Source organism: Vollenhovia emeryi, unplaced genomic scaffold (genome assembly GCF_000949405.1).
Source record: "Vollenhovia emeryi isolate VEMERY1.0 unplaced genomic scaffold, V.emery_V1.0 DF939327.1, whole genome shotgun sequence".
Taxonomy (NCBI): Eukaryota; Metazoa; Arthropoda; class Insecta; order Hymenoptera; family Formicidae; genus Vollenhovia; species Vollenhovia emeryi.
This window is the reverse complement of record NW_011967039.1, coordinates 81,884-104,278: the sequence shown is the minus strand read 5'-3', so window position 1 is coordinate 104,278 and position 22,395 is coordinate 81,884. Positions and strand designations below refer to the sequence as shown.

General features: G+C 43.2%; 3 protein-coding genes across 4 annotated transcripts in view; 2 read left to right on the top strand and 1 right to left on the bottom strand.

Moving 5' to 3' along the window:
- The first annotated feature begins 3,622 nt into the window (after positions 1 to 3,622).
- On the top strand, positions 3,623 to 8,780 carry LOC105558614 (DNA repair protein complementing XP-G cells). The gene is made up of 9 exons (XM_012006395.1): positions 3,623 to 3,902; positions 4,313 to 4,488; positions 4,725 to 5,159; positions 5,420 to 5,636; positions 5,731 to 6,992; positions 7,082 to 7,180; positions 7,258 to 7,471; positions 7,589 to 7,825; positions 7,912 to 8,780. The coding sequence occupies exons 1-9, from the start codon at positions 3,815 to 3,817 to the stop codon at positions 8,586 to 8,588; spliced, it is 3,405 nt and encodes a 1,134-aa protein (XP_011861785.1). The 5' UTR covers positions 3,623 to 3,814; the 3' UTR covers positions 8,589 to 8,780.
- A 731-nt stretch (positions 8,781 to 9,511) lies between these two features.
- LOC105558611 (spastin) lies at positions 9,512 to 18,677 on the top strand. 2 transcript variants are annotated; one of them, XM_012006391.1, is made up of 7 exons: positions 9,512 to 10,481; positions 10,600 to 10,770; positions 12,004 to 12,276; positions 13,341 to 13,696; positions 13,808 to 14,139; positions 14,242 to 14,552; positions 15,168 to 18,677. In XM_012006391.1, the coding sequence occupies exons 1-7, from the start codon at positions 9,932 to 9,934 to the stop codon at positions 15,329 to 15,331; spliced, it is 2,157 nt and encodes a 718-aa protein (XP_011861781.1). In that variant the 5' UTR covers positions 9,512 to 9,931; the 3' UTR covers positions 15,332 to 18,677. The 2 variants fall into 2 exon arrangements, with proteins under 2 accessions (XP_011861781.1, XP_011861782.1); XM_012006392.1 differs by lacking the exon at positions 12,004 to 12,276 and having other exon boundaries at positions 9,582 to 10,481.
- Positions 18,678 to 19,191: 514 nt separating this feature from the next.
- The window catches only part of LOC105558612 (nucleolysin TIAR), a 5,315-nt gene continuing 2,111 nt past the window's right edge, over positions 19,192 to 22,395 (bottom strand). The window contains exon 3 of the mRNA XM_012006393.1: positions 19,192 to 22,270. Coding sequence (XP_011861783.1) covers positions 21,974 to 22,270 — 297 coding nt within the window. The 3' untranslated portion in view covers positions 19,192 to 21,973. The remainder of the gene's footprint in view (positions 22,271 to 22,395) is intronic.

Below are 22,395 nucleotides of genomic sequence, written 5' to 3'. Positions count from 1 at the left end.
GTTCTACCTGGGGTTTAGCCAATGCATTGTAGTGCTACTAGGGTATTTTCACTCGAAAAACTTTCGAGAATACGAGTCATTGTCAGTCGCGTGTATACCCTTTCTAACCGATTCATTTCTGCAATCTATGTAATCTGTATCGTCGGGTATCGCTGACTCGAGCCGACTATCTGACGCTCGGCTGAGTCGCGAAACGAAGGGGAGCGGGATGAGAGGTGGACGTGAAATCACCGTAGGACAAAAAGTTTCTATTTCTCTGCGGCTAAACGCAAGTACAAGCGGTCGCGGGACGGGCGGGAATTAATGCGCGATAATAAACGAACATAATCTTCGACTAACAAACAAATCGTCCGCTAGCGCGTTCATCCGCGCGCTAAAACAACCGTGCGTTAAGCGGCGTTAAAATAATTGCTAAATCACGCTCTCTCGGCGCGCGATCGACCTCCGCTCTAACGGGCGGCAATACACTTTTTTTTTCGGCCGGCTCCCTTTTCGGGCCGGCCCGAGCGTAAATTTCTCGCGATAGGCGAGCGCCGCGCGTACGTATGTATACGTGCGAACCGCGGCTCGACCGCGAGCCGAGTTTTTTCTACCCGGGGCCCGAATCCCGATTCCCACGCCGCGCGCGCTCTTTTTTTGCGCGGAGGCGCGAATAAGACGCCCGGAATTATACCGCGAGCGTGATCCCGATACGATCTGCTATTGTAATTGTTGCGCGATTCCAATTATTATCGCAGGAGCCCCTGGAGGAGCTTAAATGAGATGCCGAGCGACCGACGGGTAAATAATTGGCCTGGCTGCCGCTCCGAAACGCTCCAACGCGCACCGCGCGCAACAACGTCGCGCGTAAACAACGCGTTTTCACGCCATTACCGCGTCTTCCGATCGTTCGCCGGATTAAGCTACGATTAATTGTGCGCTCGACGATTTTGCCTCGAGTTATCCGCGCGGAATAACAATTTTTCGGACGATCGGGCATCGAACGAATTAATCGGAGATTGCGTAAGCCACTTTGCAGGCGCAATTAGCACATGTCGATTATTGACAATGTCGCCAACATTCGGGTGACAAATTGCAACGCGTTAAATTAATGTCCGTTTCTATCAATGCAGAACTTTAAACAGTTAGATGAAAGGTAAGTCGAACTGAAATTAAATCTACATTGGCAGAAGTGGTCAGAAAAATTCTAATGTCCACGTAGATTAACCGTAATATCCCTCCCACGCAGCAAAAATGTCACAACCCAGATAGCACACTGAATTCACAAAGTATTCTTTAAGTTTTCTTTTTCTGAATTGTAATTCTTTAGGAATTCATAGAAGACTACAATAAGAGTGACAGAGGAAGTTACATGCACCATAAATCGTTTTCCTGACAACTTCTCAAAGTATTCATCTCGAATTCAATAAATGTAAACTTTATGAATTCAAGGGGAATAGTGTTAGAACAAAGAGGATTACAAAATATTTACCCAATGTATGTACACATCTAATATGCAGTAACATTACACCAATATTATAATTTCTCACTCAACAGTGAGATACTCTCAACCGAAGCTCGTTGACAAACGGATGATTCTTCCGTTTCGGTTCTCGTCGTTCGATTCTTCCGTTTCAGTTCTCGTCGTTCGATTCTTTCTTTTACACAATAGAACTATTGCGCAAAATTAATTGCACATAACGTTACGCACACAAAATATTGCACGTGGTAACACGCTGCACAAGAACGTCCGGATGGCGGTTAGCGGATACTCGCGCATGACAAATAATTCCTCATAAATTCTTAAAGTATTCACAGTACTGAATCGCGAAGTATTCATTATAATGAACTTCAGAAGAACACTTCAAGACGAACTGATTGAGACTAATTCTTCAAGAATTCTTCAGATATTCATTTTTCTAATTCTGTATGTTTTCTTTAAAATGAATTCTCTATGAACTTATTGTTCATCTTTGTGCTATCTGGGAATGTTTCTGAAATGTTTCTGAAAGGTTCGGTGTTGCATGGGTGGTACTATTTCTTCTACATTTTTTTAGTTGTTTTATCCGTGAAGATTGGCTCTTTCCATAAGAGCACGTGTAAAATCAATGTAAATTAAAATAGTTATATCTCGGCAACCGTTTAGTGGATGCGTTTTTACTTTTCTGCAGTACATTAGGAAGACTAAAAGAACAATTTCACAAGTTTTTAGCGACTTTGTACTATTTTAAAGATAGGTCCGGCACATCCTTAAGCCCGTATCAGACTACGGATTGAGATTGAGATTATAGATTGAAATTTGACCAATTAGAGTAAAGGTTACTAAACTTGAGATTGTAAACTTTACTGCCCTTATGGAAAAGCACCGAAATAATGATTAGAAAATTACTGTACATCAGTAATTTCTGATAGTTCAATTACTGATATACAGTAATTTTCTAATAATTATTTCGTTACTTTTTCGTAAGGGTGCGATTGGTCAAATTTCAATTTAATACCAATCTCAATCCGTAGTCTGATACGGGCTTTAAGGATGTATTGGACGTACAATCTTAGACAAAAGTGCATGAAATTGGAAATACTTAAATATCTACTCTTAACGCATAGTAAATCTAGAAGTAAGAAACTTGAACGATAGTTGGAGTCTTATTTGTACTCCTACGAAGGTATTTTTCACTTTACCAATGTTTTTTCCTGAATTATTTGCGATTTTGTTCACTTATGAGCCTAAACTTTTGATAGTGGAAATACTCTGATTTTAATTCTTCATAACGTCAAATATTTTCAAAACTAAAAAATTCGTGTCGACAGCGCGAATATCTCAAGTTATATCTTATTATATTTTATTTCTTTAAAACGGTGCAGTAAAGACTATTGAAACTTGGTAGATATTTTCATCCATTCGTATACTAGATGTATAAAAAAAATTCAAAACACTACTATTTCTTCTACTACTTTTTTTTAGCTGTTTTATCCGTGAAGATCGGCTTTTCCCATAAGAGTACATGTAAAATCAGTGTAAATTAAAACCTTACAAAATCTTCTCTACAAAAATATCGTCTCTACAAAAGTATCTTCTCTAACAAAAGTATCTTCCTTACAAAATCTTCTCTACAAAAATATCGTCTCTACAAAAGTATCTTCTCTAACAAAAGTATCTTCCTTACAAAATCTTCTCTACAAAAATATCGTCTCTACAAAAGTATCTTCTCTACAAAAGTAATTCTCTTAAAAATCAAACTAAAAATTTTATCGGAAAAATAATGTAGGTAATCCCATAAGAGTACGTGTAAAATCAGTGTAAATTAAAATAGTTGTATCTCGGCAACCGTTTAGTGGATGCGTTTTTACTTTTCTGCAGTACATTAGGAAGACTAAAAGAACAATTTCACAAGTTTTTAGCGACTTGTACTATTTCAAAGATAGGTCCGACACATCCTTAAGTCGACTTGTCACGCAGATCGGTATGCATGCATGTATGCAGGCGCAGCCGGCGCGGCCGAGCGCGTGTGAGTGTGACGTGAAGTTCGCTCTCTTCGTCACGTTCGTCAGCTGACCGCGAACCGCGAGCCGCTGCGGGCGCGAACAACCGTTCGGTGCCGCGCGTTCGCCTCACCGAGGTCGGCCGAGGTCTACGGGAAAATATCGAACGCGTGCACGCGCGGACCTCCGTACTCTCGCACCCGCGATGCGCGCGAATTCGACTTGGGCGCGCAATTTTTAGGTTAGCAGTCGGATGTCACGGCGGAGTAAAGTCTCAAGGATGACGGGACGCTCGGGGAAGCGTCGTGTGTCTGTCAGTGACACGTTTGTTTCCCTGCCAGTCTCTTGAATAATGGGGGTGTGCGGCTTGTGGAAGTTGCTCGAGGCGTCCGGGAAGCCGGTACCCTTGGAGAGCCTCGAGGGCAAGGTCCTGGCGATCGGCGAGTATCGATATCTCTCACAAGACCCGTTCGGAGACTCAAGCCCGGTTTTTCACTAACGTCGTTTAACTTGAAACCTGCTTTAATTCGTCTTGCGTCTCTTTCCAACTGTTGCTTTAGAAAGAGACAAAAAACGAATTAAACCGAGCTTAAAGTTCGTCAAGCGTGAACTCGTGAAAATTTTCATGTTGAATTCGTTGATGGGAATTTTCACTTTTCATTGGTTTACGCTAGAGAAAAAGATTCATGATGATCGAGCCTCGGATCTAACATTCTAAACCTTATTTTAATTCCGAGGTCAAAGGATCTCGAAAGTTACGGGAGGATACAATAAAACTGCCTGCTACTCGCCGACCTCAATGTCCGAGGTACAGTTCTAGAATGTATTAACTTTTATACGTACTTCACAGATATATCGATATGGATATACCAAGTGCTGCAAGGATACCAGGATCGTCATGGCGCGCCTAGACCCAATGCCCATTTACTCGGATTGTTCGTTAGGATCTGCAAACTCCTGTACTACAGGATCAAGCCCGTTTTCGTCTTTGACGGAGGTGTGCCCATGCTGAAGAAGAATACGATTGTAAATATGCGGTAGATTATATTTCCCTGAATCGACGAGTAACTAACAATCCTTAACTAGTGCGTTTAACGCAAAGGAGACGCGATGTATATTGCATGAAACTTGTGCAGCTTGCATTTAGCGTGCGGGCTAAACTGTTGTTCTATCTTGATTATAATATTGTTCGTACTTAATTAGCTCACCGTGGGAACCAGGTAGTGAGAAAAGAGCCTCCTCCAATTCTTTTGTATTCGCAGGCCTCGCGCAGGAAGCAGAAATCTATTGCCACGAGTAAGGCGCAGAAGATGAAGACAGATTTGATACACAACTTGATAAAGCACAGCGTTGTAAAAACCGCTCTTAACAAGGATTCCAAGGATCAGAACGGCGGGGCGATACAAATAATGATAAATATGCAGACGAAACGCCCCGACGAGGATATGTTCGCTCTACCCGACATACCTGACGTCAGCGGCGCCCAGAGTTACGTCGACGACGACGAATACGATTCCGACACCGTTGCCGAACTGAGCCCGCGGAAGCAGTCTAAATGGATGGGCAACATACATAACGTCGACGTAACCAGCGGCGAATTTAAAGCGTTACCCGCGGACGTTCGTTACGACATACTCACCGACCTTAAAGAAACGAGGAAACAAAATTCCTGGGGCCGTTTGCACGAGATGCCTCAAGTATGTGCCAAGTAATATGTAACGTGTACGATTGATTAAGCACGTTCCAAGCATGATATAAGAATGTAAGGTGGAAACATTGCGCGTAGCGGCGGATGGATGTAACAGGAATCAATTTTTGGGACAAATTGTTCATTGGTTCCTGCTGTATTCAACTACAATTATGCGCATTGATTCGTTTGAAGATTTGGGGTGAATTTCTGATACATTTTTGTTGTGTGTATATATATTTTTCTTTAAAATATTGTGTTTGATTGCAGGAGTCGCACGAGTTCTCAGGCTTCCAGTTGAAACGTTTGCTTAAACGTAGACACGTGCAAGAGTCTTTAGAGTCCGCCGAGAAGGAAATGGGCGGAAAGACATTGACGTTGGAGGAGTTGGAGAAACTACTGACTGAGCAGGGTATCGATACAAAGGGCAGAGACGCGGCTTTTCGAATAGCCGCAGATAATACAACCAGATTGATTTATATCAGCGGTACGCGCACTAAACGCCGAAACGTTGAAATTATTTCGCCCCGCCTGTTCTGATATGTCTAATAATGAATTGTTTAATATATTGTTTCACGCAGACAAGAACGCGTTAGCAACGAGATCTGTTGCGAGCGAATCGGAGGTGGATAAAAGTGTTACGTTGCAAGATGCAAATGAAGAAGTCGAACCCGTTGCCGGCCCAAGTAAACCCACCACGTCAATCGCAGAGAACATTAACGAGTATGAATTGAACGATTCCGACAGTGAGGCCGATGTCCCAATCTATGATGATTCTCTGTCTATCGTCGAGAATATAAATGAATACACGTTCGACAGCGACTGGGAATCTGAGAATGATATAAACGAATCATTGGCATTATTAGGGAAGCGCACGACGAATCCCGCATTAACGTACATGTTGGAGTACAGCGACCTGTCCCAGAATCAGATCATGAATCTTATCAAACGTAATAAAGATAAAAGTCCTAAAACTGCGAGCGTAGGCGTGAAAGCGGCCGCGAAAAATATTTGTATAGAATTGACAGAAGACGCGAAACCAGAGGATGATAAATCGATGTTAACACCTCCTGAAAATGGCGAGGAAGCTTTGGAATCCGCGGAATCGCAGAATATAAAAGATACATGTACGGCTAAAGAGAATGTAGCCGTTGAATCGATCCCGTCCAGTCCAGAATCGGACAATCTTGTTGAAGTTGAACCATTAGAAGACAATGCCGAGGCTTTAAATATTATTACATCCGACGTCTCGAGTCCGGACAAAGGAATAACGCTTGAGGAACAGTCCTCTGCCGCGAAGTCGAACGACGTGACGCAAATGGACACGTCAGATTCCGATTGTGACGATTTCATCGAGATCCACGACGTCCCGATACACGATATGAACATTTCAAGGAATATTGCGAAGAACAAGGATATCGAGATAACATTCAAGTCTGATAAAAAACCAGAGGACGACATGTTTGCCGATATATTTGAAAAAGAATATAAAGAGGAAGTTGCTCTAACGAATTCAGAGCAAGCACGGTTTGCCGATACAGTGAACAGGGAACAGCAAGCAGAATTGATTTCTCAAAACGGTAATAATTTGAAGGCTGGTGTCTTGGATACCATACTTGAGGAGTCGATCGAGGAAGAAGCAAAAACTGAGTTGCCAGAAACTCTTCAGCCAAGCGAGAATATGTCAAACGACGAGGACAAAATATTAGACACTCGGAATTCCGATAAATCGATGGAGCGAGATAGTACAGACGTGCCTGCTCAAGTAAGTCCTCTTGACGAATATGTACAGGAAAAGCCAGCGGTGTTACCCACTAATAAGGAAGATTTGAAAGAATTGAAGGTAAACTCAGCACATTTCTGCAAGTAGCAAGTGGACAATTGTTTTGTGCTTTTACTTATTTATCTGACACGAGTGTTTTCTAATTACAGGGACAACTAGAGGACGAGCAGGAAGAGCTTGCAAAAGGCATCGGCAAACTCGAGAGGCAAGCCACCAACATCTCCGAGCAAATTAGAATCGATGCGCAGGTACAGTTGGAAATATTGAGGAAACGATGCGCGCTGTACCTTGGATTGTTGTTTGCATGTATTATATTTGTTTACAGGAGCTGCTACGTTTGTTCGGCATACCGTACATAGTGGCTCCCATGGAAGCGGAAGCGCAGTGCGCGCATTTGGAACAAATTAAACTAATCGACGGCACGATAACGGACGACTCCGATATCTGGCTTTTTGGAGGCCAGTGCGTGTACAAGAATTTTTTCAACCACAACAAAAAAGTATTGCAATTTCGTTCCTGCGATATTCAACAGCACTTTCGTAAGCATCGGTAGATTCGTTAACGTGTTAATTAACTATATGTTATTTTTGTAAAACAAAGTCGTACGAAAATCAAGTAGCATGGGTTTATAATAACAAAACAATTGCATCTCACAGGACTCGGCCGCAATCAATTGATACAATTGGCCCTTTTGGTTGGCAGCGATTATACCACCGGGGTGGCTGGCGTCGGGCCAGTTACCGCGCTAGAAATATTAGCCACGTTTCCGGCCGATGGAGATAACGTATTACACGGGTTACATAATTTTTCCTCGTGGATAAAGAAGGGAATGATTGCCGTACCTGGGAAAACGGGCTTACGCAATAAATTGCGAAACATGAAATTGGACAGAGGTGAGTCTCACCTGGAAACGGGCGATAAGGACGGCTAAAGTAAGTGAAATGTGTGATTGCGAATAACGTGGCCGACTATCTCACAGATTTCCCAAATCAAGCGGTCGTCCAAGCGTATCTCTTTCCCACGGTCGACGAATCTAGGGAAACTTTTACCTGGGGTAAGCCGAACGTCGTGCTTCTCTGCGACTACGCCAGAGAGAAATTCGGCTGGACAAAGGGCAAATTCGACGACACGATGATACCGGTGTTGAGGAGAATGGAAGAGAAGAGGAGTCAAAAATTATTGGATATGTACTTCGATGCGAAAGCGTCTCCGCGCTCGATCGAACCGAACTTGAGTAAGAGAGTGCAGAAGGCCCTACGCAGATTAAACAACGACCACGTAAATGCGGACGGCAACGTGGACGACAACGAGGACGGCAGACCTCGAGTTAAGAAAAGCAAAAAGAGCAATGCTGCCGAAAAGTCGAGCGGAGAGAAGAATTCGGTTACCGAGGAACTTGAGGTGTCGACTCGTCAGAGTACACCGCCTGTTAAAACGATCTCCGAGGTAGTTGCTGAAGCCGTTGTTGAAAAGAAATCTATCGGGGAATACATACCGCAACGAGAGAAAGATAAGGCGTGCGCGTTAGAAAGGAAATTGCACGCTATAGAGGTGTTTAGAAAATCAAAACGTGGCCTGAGCAAAACGAAGAAGGTGAGATGCAAGGTGCGAAAAGTCAAGGAACGGGCGGAACTATCGGAGAGCGATAGCAACTAGACCTGTTCGGTGAAAGAAGAATAATTGCACTCAGTCTCACACAGCACAGAAAGATTGCAGGAAGATTGCAGAAATGCAAAAGGCCCGGATGTATATGCAATTAGTAAATTATCTGCTTGTGTACAACAACAAATTATTCCAAAAATATTGCACCGCAACATTGCTATAATGTTGCATTGCAATCTTTCTGAGGGCGGACATTTCAACGTTGCAGCAATGTTGCGCAACGTTGCTGCAATCTTCCTGCAATCTTTCTGTGCTGTGTGGGACGTTTTTACTGCATACTCTTGTGAAATGTGTCATTACGTCGTGTGTATATATGTATGTATATCCCTTTTATAATGTAAACGTAAGGTATTCGCTGTAAGCTTTATAGTGGTCTAAGACTCCTGTACATTTTTCTCCCCCTTGCAGGGATATCATTACCATATCATCCTTGATATAATGATAATGTTTAAAGTTTTTTTTCTGTTATCGACAGTGCAACCGAATTAAATGATTATTTTTATGTCTTTCAAAGAAGATTGTACTTTAATTGTTGCTCGCATAAAAATTTGTCATTATAACATGTATTTTTTAATTATATTCCACATGTAACATTCATGTACGTAAATATTACACGAAATATTACTTTCTACACGCTAGACGTGATTATTTCTTGATCTTATTTATTAAGAAGCGAGTATAAATGTGTTGCGATTATGTACTAAAGTAAAGTGGGTTTGGGTCTCCGCTAACGACCGTGCGCGAGGAAGTTATCGACTGGTTTCGCTAACTCGGCGCCAAGCGTCGCTACGGTATACGTGATGCCGAGGGGGCTACCGATCGTTCTCGCCGTTCTCGGTTGTTCTCGACTTCTCGGTGGAGTAGACTCAGTAGACTGAAGTGAATCGCGAGCTCGGTCCGGCGGGAGGCCCAGCGAGGAGAGCGTTCGAGGCGGTGGACCAAAACAAGCGATGCTCAAGCTGAACGGACGCTCGCGTCCCTTGGCCGGTTGTCGCTTCGCGGGAGAGGAAGGCGAGGAGGAGGAGGAGGCGCGCACGATCGACTCGCCCCCGTTCCCGGCTCGCCGTCCCTTCTTCCAGGTGGTATCCCGCGAGACCCACAACGCGATTCTCCGCGGCGTCTTCTCCCCTTCCTCGGCCACCTGCGCCAGCCGCAGCCGCGGTCGCATCCGAGCGACGGGGACGAGCATGTAGGCGTCCCAGTCGTCCCCGCATCTCGACCGCCACGTCGGGGATGTCGGCGCGGCCGCGCGCGAGCACCACCACCACCGCCAGCACTGTCGACGGCCGCGAGCGGCGCAGCAGCTCCACGTACGTAGCGACTCGCAGCCCTGGGAGATGTCTTGCAGCGATGGCGCGCGCCCGACACGTAAATTCGGCAGCAAGTCGCCGAAGAAGCTGTGCGTGACCAAGAGCGAGAACGGCGACAAGACGACGACGACCATCAGCCACTGCGCCGGGCACCGTCACAATCACCACTACCATCACAGCCACCACCGCTTCCTGGACGGCGCGACCCAGCCGTCGGTGCACAAGCGCAATCTCTACATCGTCTCCTTCCCACTGATACTGCTGTTCAACGTGCTGCGCACGCTCCTCTATCAGCTGTTCGTCGTGTTCAAGTACCTCTACGCCTCCACGTCGCAGCTCATCCAGCGCAGGCAGGCGTCCAAGCAGGCCTGCCAGCTGGAGATCGTCGTAGGGCAGGAGCCGACGGATGGGCGTCTCATCAACGCCAGTCGGATTGAGAGCGAGGCAATGTCGCAAGTGCCTAGACGTCCCATCGGGCCTGGTCCCGGGGACCCTTTGCTGGCCAAGCAAAAGCATCATCATCGCCGAGCGTTTGAGTTTATTAGCAAAGCGCTCAAGATCGACGAGGATAACGAAGGTACGTTGTCTCGCTCGTTACCGAGCGTTGATTCCATTCAAGTTGCTTCGTACAGTTACAGTTTGAATTTTCGCGCTTTCGTGCCCTCTGATTAGTCGTCTTGCTTTCGTTCCAACAGGGCAGAAGGAAATGGCGATAGAGTTGTATAAGAAGGGCATCGGAGAGCTGGAGAAGGGAATAGCTGTGGAGTGCACTGGCGGACACGGCGAGGTATGGGAGCACGCGCAGAGACTCCACGACAAGATGTGCACGAACCTGTCGATGGCGAAGGACAGGCTCGACTTCCTCGGTTGGTACATCTCGTTGTCGCACCTCGTCTCGCACACATTTCCTTGCGCTACTTTAAGCTCACCTGTGGTACAGGCAATTTTCGGTGTTCCTTCTTTGTTTTCTTTTTGCGAATATCGACCGGTATCTATGCACCTACTTGTTTCGGCAACGGTGTCCACAGGTAAACCTCTGGCGATACCCATACAGCACAGATGGTTGCAGTTACATTGCAGAAACGTTGCAATCTTGCAGTGACATTGCAGGGATATAAAATTGCAAACTTTCGATAGCAATATTGCAGCAATGTTTCAAAAATAATAAAAATACTATATTTTGTATTTAAAATTTTTTTCTAATTACGAGAATTTTATAATGTTATTTTCGTTGATACCAATAATGCGCGAATTATTCAGTACTCGATCAGTGCGGTGTTGCTCGCAATCTCCATCTATTGCAAAGCGACTAAGCCTGCGTTCGTTTTCTCCCACTGGGAGCATAAACTATACTAAAACTCTATAGTTACGAGAAAACGAACGCGAGCATAATCTCCTTAGGTTGCTTCGCAATAGCTTGCTGTGTATTGAAAAAGGCCCGGATGCATATGTAATTAGTAAATTCTCTGCTTATGTACAACAACAACAAATTATTCCAAAAATATTGCACTCGGAGAGATTGCAGTGCAACATTATAGCAATGTTGCACTGCAATCTCTCTGAGGGCGGGCATTTCAACGTTGCTGCAATCCTCCAGAAACGTTGCAGCAATCTTGCAATCTTGCAATGTAACATTTCTGCAATCTTTCTGTGCTGTGTGATAGCGAAAGAAAGGTGTATCTAATGGCATGTGCAATTTATCGTGTGCAATTTATTTTACTTTTCCGAGTTGTACGCGTGTGCGTGCGAGCGTGGGTGTGTGTGTGTGTGCGCGTATGTGTACGCATGCCCGCGTGTAATTTGTAAATTTCCTAGATGGTTTACCTTGAGCACAGTTAAGTTTTTATTTTGCATTTCTTTGCGGGGCATTTAAGCGAAGAAGGGTACATGCGGAGGTTCGCGCGAATGTACATCGAGATAAGATTGAGAGCCCAATCTCACAGCACTCGGACGATCGTATACGCGTTTTGTTCCGAGTATTTCGGTATATTTTGTCACTCGGTAATCGCGGTACGAACGATCGTAGCCTGATCTCTCTCTTTAGCTGTCTATAGCCTTACTGCAGCATGGCAGAGAATGTTTTCTTTTCCTTTTTGTAGTGAGTGTGCGTGAGCTGCGAAAGCTGGGTATCAACGATAGTATCAACAATCGCGCACCTGGAAATAAAACGGACGGCGAACATCCGGGAAAGCATCTGAGGGCTCGCCGCAACGCGCACACTTTTCAAACCGCTCGAACTTCATCCAACATTAATCACAATAAGAACACAAACAATATACACACGACAGTTAACGCCGGACAGACTATGTGTACCCAGATTCCCAAGTTACGGCCACGTTCACCAAAAAACTGTTTCGCTCATACTACTGAAGGTATTGTCCGTCTGAGATTCTGGGCTTAAGTGCGAAAGAGAGTCGAATGCAAGTAAATGACACAGTAATGCTACCTAGTTGTTGCTTCATTTGAAGCTTCATTTGAAGAAAGATACTTGTTCCGTCTTAGCCCTTTGCACATCGTGTGACGTAGAGGAGAGAGGTAGAGCAATGTAAGGCTTGCATTTATCGTAGTTGCTTCTTCGTGTTGTAGACTTTTAGAAACTGCCGCATCCCGCTTACTATGCGCGATGAATATTTCGTTAAAGCGCCTTACAAGTAGAATCTAAAGCCACGTTGTTTATTAAGTACATATCGAGACAGATAAGACGTATGATATTATAAACGTACATATACACGTCACACCGTCGCAACCACACATTTAAAAATGTTTTGTGATTTTTTGATAGATCTAATATTTATGCGATTTGGTAATCTTTTTCTTCTCTTCTCCGCCCAATCTTGTAAATCGAGATAAAGGTTTGAAAAGTCAATGTTCTCAATTAATAATTTGTTCGTTGATGTAAATGAAATTAAGGCGTATGTGCGTTTCCTCTTTGTTGATTTTAATTACACCCGTCGCATAAATATTGTAAACGTAACATGTTTTATCGCATCGAATTTTACATTGCAATTTATTAGATACATTCTGCTTTTGACCGAAGCAACACAATACACGTGATGTAATTGCAATTTTAGTAGAGTACAAATAGTAGGAAGTATTTTGTCTCCACACACACATCTCTGTATCGCGTAATTCCGATATAAAAAAATGGCTTACAACAACTTAACTTGATTACTAGCGAGGTACCTTAACATTTTTAATACGCTCCTACTATTTACCAGTAAATCACTAAAGGATACAAATGTTCAAAATTTGTATGGCTGTAAATTTTTTTCCCCTACTTTTATCTTTTTTGCGATAGACCCTCTTATATCCGTTAGACTGATACGCGGAGTCTACTTTGATTTTCTTTTAATTAATCGGCAACCGTAGCCATTTACATCGTCAAGTTAATAAGTTGGCATTTTTCAAGTTTTATTAAGTACGGGCGTTGTTTCAGCATCCGGCAGAAAACTATCGGTTCCTGGCAAGCGACTGACAGGAACACCCCTGAGCAAGAGCCAGACCTTACCACGAAGTATGGGCAGATCGACGCCTATTCAGCCTTGCCACAGAACCATGCCTATCAAACCGTCCTCCACACCACCCTCCGTGAAAAGGCAGCTGTCTGTACCTGGCAACGGCTCGCCTATAAGACGTCCAGGAACACCGACTGCCACGAACAGCAACAGAAGCACCCCAACCAGAAAGGTGCCCATTTTAAAGGGCGTGGATCCAAAACTCGCGCAAGTGATCCTCGACGAGATCCTGGAAGGAGGAGCGCCGGTGCAATGGGAGGACATCGCCGGCCAGGAGGTACGTCGTTCCGTCGCTACCATTATTGCTCGATTACCGATTGTGATGTGAAAAACATCGTCCTCGTCCCTCGTCTCGCAATACATCTTCTCTCAACTCTTCAACTTTCAGACCGCGAAGCAGGCTTTGCAGGAGATGGTAATCCTACCGTCGCTACGACCTGAGCTGTTCACCGGTCTGCGAACACCCGCGAGAGGATTGTTGTTGTTCGGGCCGCCGGGAAACGGGAAGACACTGCTGGCGCGTGCCGTTGCGACTCAGTGCAACGCAACGTTCTTTTCAATCTCCGCCGCTAGCCTCACATCGAAATACGTCGGAGAGGGTGAGAAGTTAGTGAGGGCTCTGTTCGCTATCGCGCGGGAGTTTCAGCCCTCTGTTATTTTCATTGACGAGGTGGATTCGTTGTTGAGCGAGCGGAAGGATAACGAACACGAAGCTTCGAGGTATATACCTCTTTGTATACTCTACGTACTCTCTTTGTCCGCTTGTGCACGCGAACGATATATCGACGGGCGAGCCGTATCGATTAACAATGTATTTTTCAGGAGGCTAAAAACAGAATTCTTAGTCGAGTTTGACGGTCTGCCGTGCAACCCAGAAGAAAGGGTGCTCGTAATGGCTGCCACAAACAGACCGCAGGAATTAGACGAGGCTGCATTGAGGCGATTCACGAAACGCGTATACGTCACGTTGCCCGACGTACAGACGAGGATTGTGCTACTGCGAAGGCTCTTGGCCAAACATAATGATCCATTGACGCCGGAGGAGTTGAACGAGATGGCACTTTTGACAGAGGGATATTCGGGAAGCGATTTAACTGGATTAGCGAAAGACGCAGCGCTTGGGCCTATCAGAGGTAATGTACAATTTCTTGTACTTGTCTCTAATCTTATATTATGAGTGAAGATACGCATTTGGCCACTCATTCTGTAGCTCTTTACCGGGGCTGGGAAAAAACTCGTTACTTGTAACGAAGTTACAGTTACTTTTTTTTGGTAACTAACTTAACTTCGTTATTTTTTCTTCGTCTGTAACTGTAACTTCACTCAGTTACATTTTTTTTATAACTAGTAACTAATTTAATAGTTACTTTATATATTTTTTAAACCTCCACAGATCGCATCAGGCCTTGAGTAACTGTAACGCGTTACTTTTCAGAATTGGTAACTTGTAACTAACTAGTTACATTTTTAGCGAAAAAAAAACTGTAACTAGATATTTTTACAAAGTAACTTTCCCAACCCTGCTCTTTACTATGTTATTAATGTCTTTATTTTGAATGTATGAACATGTGTATATTTACCACGAAAATGACAAACCTATTTAAAATATTGAATTCATTCAGTTAAAGTCAAGTCTAATAAGAACATGATGTTTCCATCCAAACTATGTTGTGCTTTAAAAGTGTGAAAAAGACTCGTTACATCTTGTCTGTGTGATCTAATAATAAAACGTATTGTCTCATTCTCAGAACTGAATCCAGATCAGGTGAAAGAATTGGACCTCAATTCCGTTCGTAATATCACAATGCAAGATTTCCGTGACTCCCTAAAGAGAATTCGCAGATCCGTCTCGCCGGCGAGTTTAGCTGCCTATGAGAAATGGAACTTCGAATACGGAGACGTGAGTCTTTGATTTGGGATCAAGCCGCTCGAGCGAGAGGCTCCAGAAATAATTGCGTTTCAATGAAATTGAATCCTCAAACTAAACGGGACGAGAAGCGTTCCAAAGTATCGTAACCATGTAATCCCGAGTGTCAGCGCAACAGTGCAGTTCTTGTATTTGTATCCTATCGTACGAACAATATTGATGTCTACGAGAGAGACCAGTGAAAAGTTAATGAAGGTATTGTCCTTCGAATCCCTAACGTATTTTCGTCTTGGTGATGAAAGGTCGACATACTCACTTATCGTTATCGCATTAAACTTAGCGTAATTTAGCAATATTTTGTGACAAATGGTACTTGCGCTTTCTGGTTCAAATAATTTAATGTATCTTAAAAATATGCTTTGCATTGACTTTATATGATGTGCCCCGTGTGTTACATCCGGTGAGATCGGAGATTCGCAAACAGTTCACTACATAGCTTTAATGTTGCCAGTTCGATATTTAAAAAGCGCGTCTTTATATTTATTTATATTTATTTATTAATTATCCTTACGATCTACAGTTCCTTTGCATTTGAAATCTACGACACAGTGCTGCTTGTTACGAATTTGCATTTAATATCAGGATGTCGATTATATATTGCCGCGTTAGACATTTGAAAATGTGCATTAAAAAATTAAATACGTGTGTGATTAAGCACATAGTTTCTGCAGTTAGAGGAGATACATCTTTTTAAAGCTGTAAATACTTTTAATTATTATTGTTTATGAAATGGACACGAGCAAGTTGACTACAACCCGTATGACCCGACTCGTTATTGCAGCAGTAGAAAGACTGCATTTGCAAACGAAACAGTGCACGTCCAATCAGATAATAAAAAAAAAGATCTATCAATGACATATAAGAAGACATAGTAGAATGTACTTACACAAATATGCAAACTAGTATCTCGCGTGAAATCCAACGGGAATAGTAAATCTATAGTAAACCTTATTTTACGCGCGTCGATTTGTACGAATTGCAGAAACAGGCGTGCAATCTTCAAGTGAAGTTTCGAATGTTAATCTTGTTACGTTTGATACGATTTCGAAGATTCGTTTGATATTTATTGATGTACTAATGCGTTAGGAATATGCGGCCATTACGATGCAAGGAACTACGTGGAAAGAGAAAAACAAAAGAGCTAGTGCGAGACAGGAGGATAACGTAAGATTCTGTTTTAATACAAAATTCTATAAGACAACGAACTGAGAATCTAATCTGTGCTATTTGAAATCCTAAGTACTTATCTGTAAGGATTACGCATAAGCTCGACAAACGTTGTTATCTTATACATAAAAAAATGAGAGAAATCTGCATATATATATACACACATATAACATATACGGATATGATTTTTATGACATTTATCTATTGCTTCCAATGCTCAAAAGTAGAATAATTATGCATGTATAACGTACCAAACAAATTACTATATTCAACACGGAACTATATTATAATACGCTGCAATTACAATGTAACACATATTTATTAATCTTTCCGAATCAATAGCGATCATCCGTGATATAGCGATAGAGTAACGTCCCTAGTAGGTCTGTAGAATCAGATTTACCGTAACAGACGCAATTCATTAGACGGCGAATGATTTTCCAATAAGTTTTATGCATACAATTCTCCTCTGACACAGCGGAAGAATAGAAAATGTTATTTGCAAGTGAAATTGATAGTTATTTAGTAACAGACCTCTCTACGTATGAATAGAATACGAGATGCGTTCGTTAACTAGATATTCCATGATAGATAAAGCGTAAGAGGTAAAAAAAATGTAACTTTTATCGCGCGACGCGATGCGACGCGTAAATCTGACATTTCGAGATTCGCACTTGTAATTATAAAAATCGTGTGATGCTAAACAGCATTCAAGAGCTGTGATGTTACGACGACAAACTTGATACTTTCGCGTCGCTTTAATGCGTATTCAAATGCACAAGAATGCGATATATAAATGTTCTCGTGAATCATAATTCTGGGTCTATCTGGAAAATTGCGACTTTGTTAATTTTTCTAGACGGGAGCGTACGATGCCGCGATGAGGGTTGGATTTGTTTCTTACTGTGTTCTCTTTTTTTTTAACGCGTTAACATGAACGGAGCTTCGGCGTCGACATGATTCTGACTCGATAGGTTTTATCTCCATATTACTTTGTGATATTAGTTTTTATATTAATCTTTGCGCACTGCCTACGTAGATTGTAACATTGTGTGTTGTATTATATATGATATTGCAAAATATGAATTATGTTGTACTAGTTTTGAAGTTCATAATGATTTTGCACAACAAATTGTTTCGCATATGACGATGGATTATTCAAAGACCCTGGCCTTCTATTGTGGAACACGCTGAGCCTTGATTAAGTTATTTTGCTACTTTTATAACATATAACGGTAAAAAAATTGAGTAAGAATAATAACCGGGTGTAATATTGACGCTAAATATTATACCCAATACCATTTAATCTAACGGTAAACACATGAGCTGCGAGTTAAAAAAAGAAACTGTACATGTTTACGAGAGAATTTCCCCCTTTAAGTATTGTTTTGCCGTAGTTTCGGCTTACTGGTGACTTTCGAGATACACGGCCCATCAATTAATATTGTATTTTCCCGTGTCAAATTGATCAAATAGCTCATGATTTTCATTAACTTGTAACTAATCTGTTCCAAGGGAGAGAGAGAGAGGTGTGTGACCCGTGTACATACAGCAGTATTATAGAGTATTTTCATCCACGTTATAAATTACACGTTAGATTACCACGTGAAATTTTTATCAAGTATTCTTCGGTAGCGTATACTATTCTACCGTAAGTTCTTTCGTAAGTTCGCGAAGGTAGATAGAGAAATGACTCTTGTAGAAAAACACGAAGGAATGTATTCTGTAAAAGTGCTGTGTAACGCTGTATCTCTGTGTGGGGTAAGAGGAAAAGGATTGGAATGTATAAAATGAAAACCTTGTCACCGAATACAGGTACTAAAGTACAACATATCTTTTCCCGCACCATCAATTAGTACAGGGCGTGAAATGCTCTCGCCGTTTCTGCCTACATACGCATCTCTGCTCTTCGACATTTGTCCACATTCGCGAACACACGAATGACAAAAGGTATCTTTGTACTGTGGTAATCAACGTCCGGCAGAATAATTATTACATATCTATATTTAATAGATGTTCACCGAAGTAACTCGATTAGATCCTAATGTAAGAATAGCACGGCAGAATTGTACAAAACTGTAAAACATTCCGACGATGTTCCATCAGCGTGTGGTTGGTCGGAGAGTGCGTTAATGAAACATGTAATAAATGTGCGTACGAATTATTTTTCTCCAAATTTGCGCTTCCCCTCACAAGCAGAGCTGAAGTCTCGACTCATTTAATTTCTTTTTCTCCCCCGTTTCTGATATTTCAGACATCTTTTAGGAACGTACTTAGGAAATAACGGAAATTGTCATTTATTGTGTCCAAACCTCTTTTCTTTCAACAATAGATGGTACGATTATGCGAATACCAGAAAAGGGTCATAAAGTTTGGCCAATAAGAAAGATACGAGTGTTATTTTTCGCATGAGTCGTCGCGTTGAAACGTTCGCAAGTGATTCCTCGAGAATGTCTTTCCAGTTATTGTGGATGGTCGTTGTAAGCGTGTATTGGTTGCAAATAAAACCGCATTACATGTATCTGGATATCGTTTATTTTGCGCCAAGTGCAAACGTGTTGTGTATCGTGAAATTGACGTAATAAGCCTTACCTTGCTCGACAAGCGGACGGACTAACGCAAGTGGAGGAAATTACTGGTGGTTGAGGCCAACGGTAACAAAATAACGCACGTTGTTATGTATTTTAAATATTTATTCCTTTCTTTTTCATTCAAAAGGACAATTTGTTTTTATTATAACATTATCCTAAGCATTTTCGAGGGTTCGACACCCCGCCGTACCTAAATTACTCTTTATATAACATTTTTTGTTTTCTCCTTCATCGATTTTTCTATTTCTCCGATTACATCGCAGGCAACTCCGTTTTCCCTTAAATTGGCCTCCGGTTCGATTATCGTTTTACTCGCAACCAAATCGAATCGTTACCACGCCCGGCTGTACTCATTTTCCCTCGCATCTCGTTTACATACTGACTTTATACAAATTGGTTTTGAAATTTCTTTTATGGCATTTTACCGTCGGTGGTGAACTGAGGAGGTGACAAGCATTCTCACGTGTCAAACATCATTGGAAATAATCAATTTCGAGTCTTCTCTCTTCTTTTTTTTTTTACGAACTTCCACGATAGGAAGTGAAACAGCGTGCCATCGTTCCTCAAACGGGGATATTTAGTACTTCATCAGAATCTCTCTGAACTCCATTCAGCAGAGTGCAACGGATGCGACGCAATCACGCGAAAATCTAGTAAAACGGAAAGTCGTTTCGTAGAAAAACAACCGTGTAATTAATTAGGACTCGTGTGTCCAGGTACTAAGGCACCGAGATACCGTCATTCAACCAATGAATTTGAGATTATACGGCAAGAGCTACAAAGAATGCCTCGGGCATTTTGAGTCTCGTACTCCGAGACCGATTCCAATCGTCGATTCTCGACAAGTTGGAAAAGGGAGCAACGACGTCCATAAGATGTACTCGCTAATTGACACTCGGACAATTAAGGTCGGCATCTTGATGGCGAAACTCCCGATTCGGGTCGCGCGCCCAAATCTCTCCTGATCGGCGAGCCTTAGGGGGCCAATCACCCGAGCCCTAAGCGATTAGCGGGGGATACCGAAGAGAACGAAAGCAACTATTATTAATTAATTGTGCTACGCGAACTTCCGTTACACGTTAACTTGGAAGACACGAAGGAATCGAATCGTGTCACGCTATTATTATCGTGTGACGTATTTATTATCGCGTCGCGGCTACGACAATAACAATTCGCAAATGTACGTAATATTATATCCCACGATTGATTGTCAATCGGATCGTTCCACGCTGCGTCGGAGAACAGGATCTTTACCGCTTACCGACGTCCGCGTAACGAAGTAACCAAATATGCGTGTGTACGCTTTCAATTTTCACGCACGCGCCTCTCAGTCCCGAGACCAGGATCATCAATGACTCGTCCCCCTCGCTGAGAAATATCCCGGTGGAAGTACGCGCGCGTTATTATTATTGTAAGACTTAAGTTACATTATTTATTATTCCTCGATTTAGCTAGGTCGTCTATACAAACGGCGAGGAGTCATTGACGTTACGGCGTACACGACGGCGTACGTTAAATACCGATATCTCTTCGGACCTCCAGCTATGCTCTCGTCGCGGACGAACTCTTAGCGGTGATCGATCTCTTCCTTCTCTCTTTCTCAAAACCACGGTGAACATTTTCTCTGAGAAAAAAAAGAGAAAAAAAATCCAGTCAGCGCAACGTGCACTTCGCGACCTTTATTCATTTGCAGATGGAGCATAATGCTCGCGATACACAGACAAAACATGACGGTTGCGCGAGGAGAGTGCGAGCCGATGCGCCACTTAATGTACAACGTCGCAGCAATTAATGTAGTTGAGCTTGCACTCGTACAAGGGAATCTCGATTCACGTCGTCTTGATGTCTCTTTAGCAAAAAACCCACACACCCATGCAAAAAAGCACGCACGCACGCACGCACGCACGCAAACGTTACACAGGCAGGCACGCAGACACACTCGCTCGCTCTCTTTTCCTTTCTCCCTTCTCTGTTATTCCTCCTCCGAGGAGAATCATAGCAAAATTTTATACATTAACCACCGACGATAAATATCACACAACGAGACAAAGTTGTAACTCGTTACTCAACTCTCGCAGAATTTATTTGTTAAGGAGCCCCGCACACCTTAGCATACACGCGTCCAAAAGTCTAGCTACATCACAGGCGCCGTGTCTAGCTAATTGCTCTTCTACCTTACTAACTATGTCCGATATTTAGCAGTTATTCTCCGTTATTTATATCTCAAATGAACATTTGTCGCGCGCGTTGTTCATCGACAATCCGAGATTGTAGAGGGAGGAGTGAGAGTCGAGATGTCAGTGGCAAAAATATTAAAAAGGTATCAACAACGCAAAGAAGATTGCCGCATACATACGTCACTTGCGCAGCACAACGGGTGCGGGGCTCGGTTTTGAGTTTCGTGGGGGGAGGGGAAGACCGCGAGAAAGTTTGGAGATATACCTGGTTCAACATTATATTCGGAAGCGGGAGTCGGAAATCCGACCGGATTTTTTAGCGCCGAGCGACGCGCTGCCGCGTCGTCGCCACGCGAGATTTGTCCTGGTGTAACGCTATGCCCATCCGTTACAGAAACGGAAGAAAAGAAAACAATAAACGTCCTTCAGCCGTTGAACGAATTGATCGCGCGCACAAACACACAGAAAGAAAGAAATAAAAGAGCTCGGCATACCAATCGCGTCTTTTTTCCCATTGCAAAGATTCGATTCGAGTGACATCGCATCTCGATTGTGGAAACGGATCAGCCCGCGTGCCCCTAGCACCGAGAACTCAAGTCTAAATGTTGAAGTAGGTATATGTCGGAACGATCCTGGCGATAACCCCGGGACAACTATATCGTACGTAACAATTAGCCGGTCAACGATCAGTTTCATTGCGTAGGGTACTGATGTGGCATGGTGTATGTTACCATAGTGGGCTGCTGGCCCGGCGGCAAGGGCGCGCTCGGTGTCGGGGGCGCGGCGGTGGCTTGCGTCGGTTGCCAGGCCCCCGCGCCATGCCCGGGCATCCTCATGCTGTTCATATATTGAGCCTGTTGCCCGTAATATTGATTATAATATTGAGCAGGCTGCAAGAATTGTCCCTGCATCTGCGGATAGCCCTGTGGATACCAATAGCCCATCTGTTGTCCGTAACCGTACGGGTATTGTCCCGCTCCCGCCGTCACCTGTCGCAACATTTCATGTCCGTTTATATGATTCCAGCTGTACATCGTTAGCCGACACGTGAAATGCTTAATTTGCATAGGTCTAAAGCCCAATGTCCACGATGCTAGAACTTGGTCCAAGTTCT

Coding starts and splice junctions, on each gene's coding strand:
- LOC105558611 (XM_012006391.1), top strand. CDS start 9,932: ATGTCTTGCAGCGATGGCGCGCGCCCGACACGTAAATTCGGCAGCAAG. Junction 12,277..13,340: donor TTTCGCTCATACTACTGAAG/GTATTGTCCGTC, acceptor GCGTTGTTTCAG/CATCCGGCAGAAAACTATCG. Junction 14,140..14,241: donor AACGAACACGAAGCTTCGAG/GTATATACCTCT, acceptor TGTATTTTTCAG/GAGGCTAAAAACAGAATTCT.
- LOC105558614 (XM_012006395.1), top strand. CDS start 3,815: ATGGGGGTGTGCGGCTTGTGGAAGTTGCTCGAGGCGTCCGGGAAGCCG. Junction 7,181..7,257: donor AAATTAGAATCGATGCGCAG/GTACAGTTGGAA, acceptor ATTTGTTTACAG/GAGCTGCTACGTTTGTTCGG. Junction 7,826..7,911: donor AAACATGAAATTGGACAGAG/GTGAGTCTCACC, acceptor ACTATCTCACAG/ATTTCCCAAATCAAGCGGTC.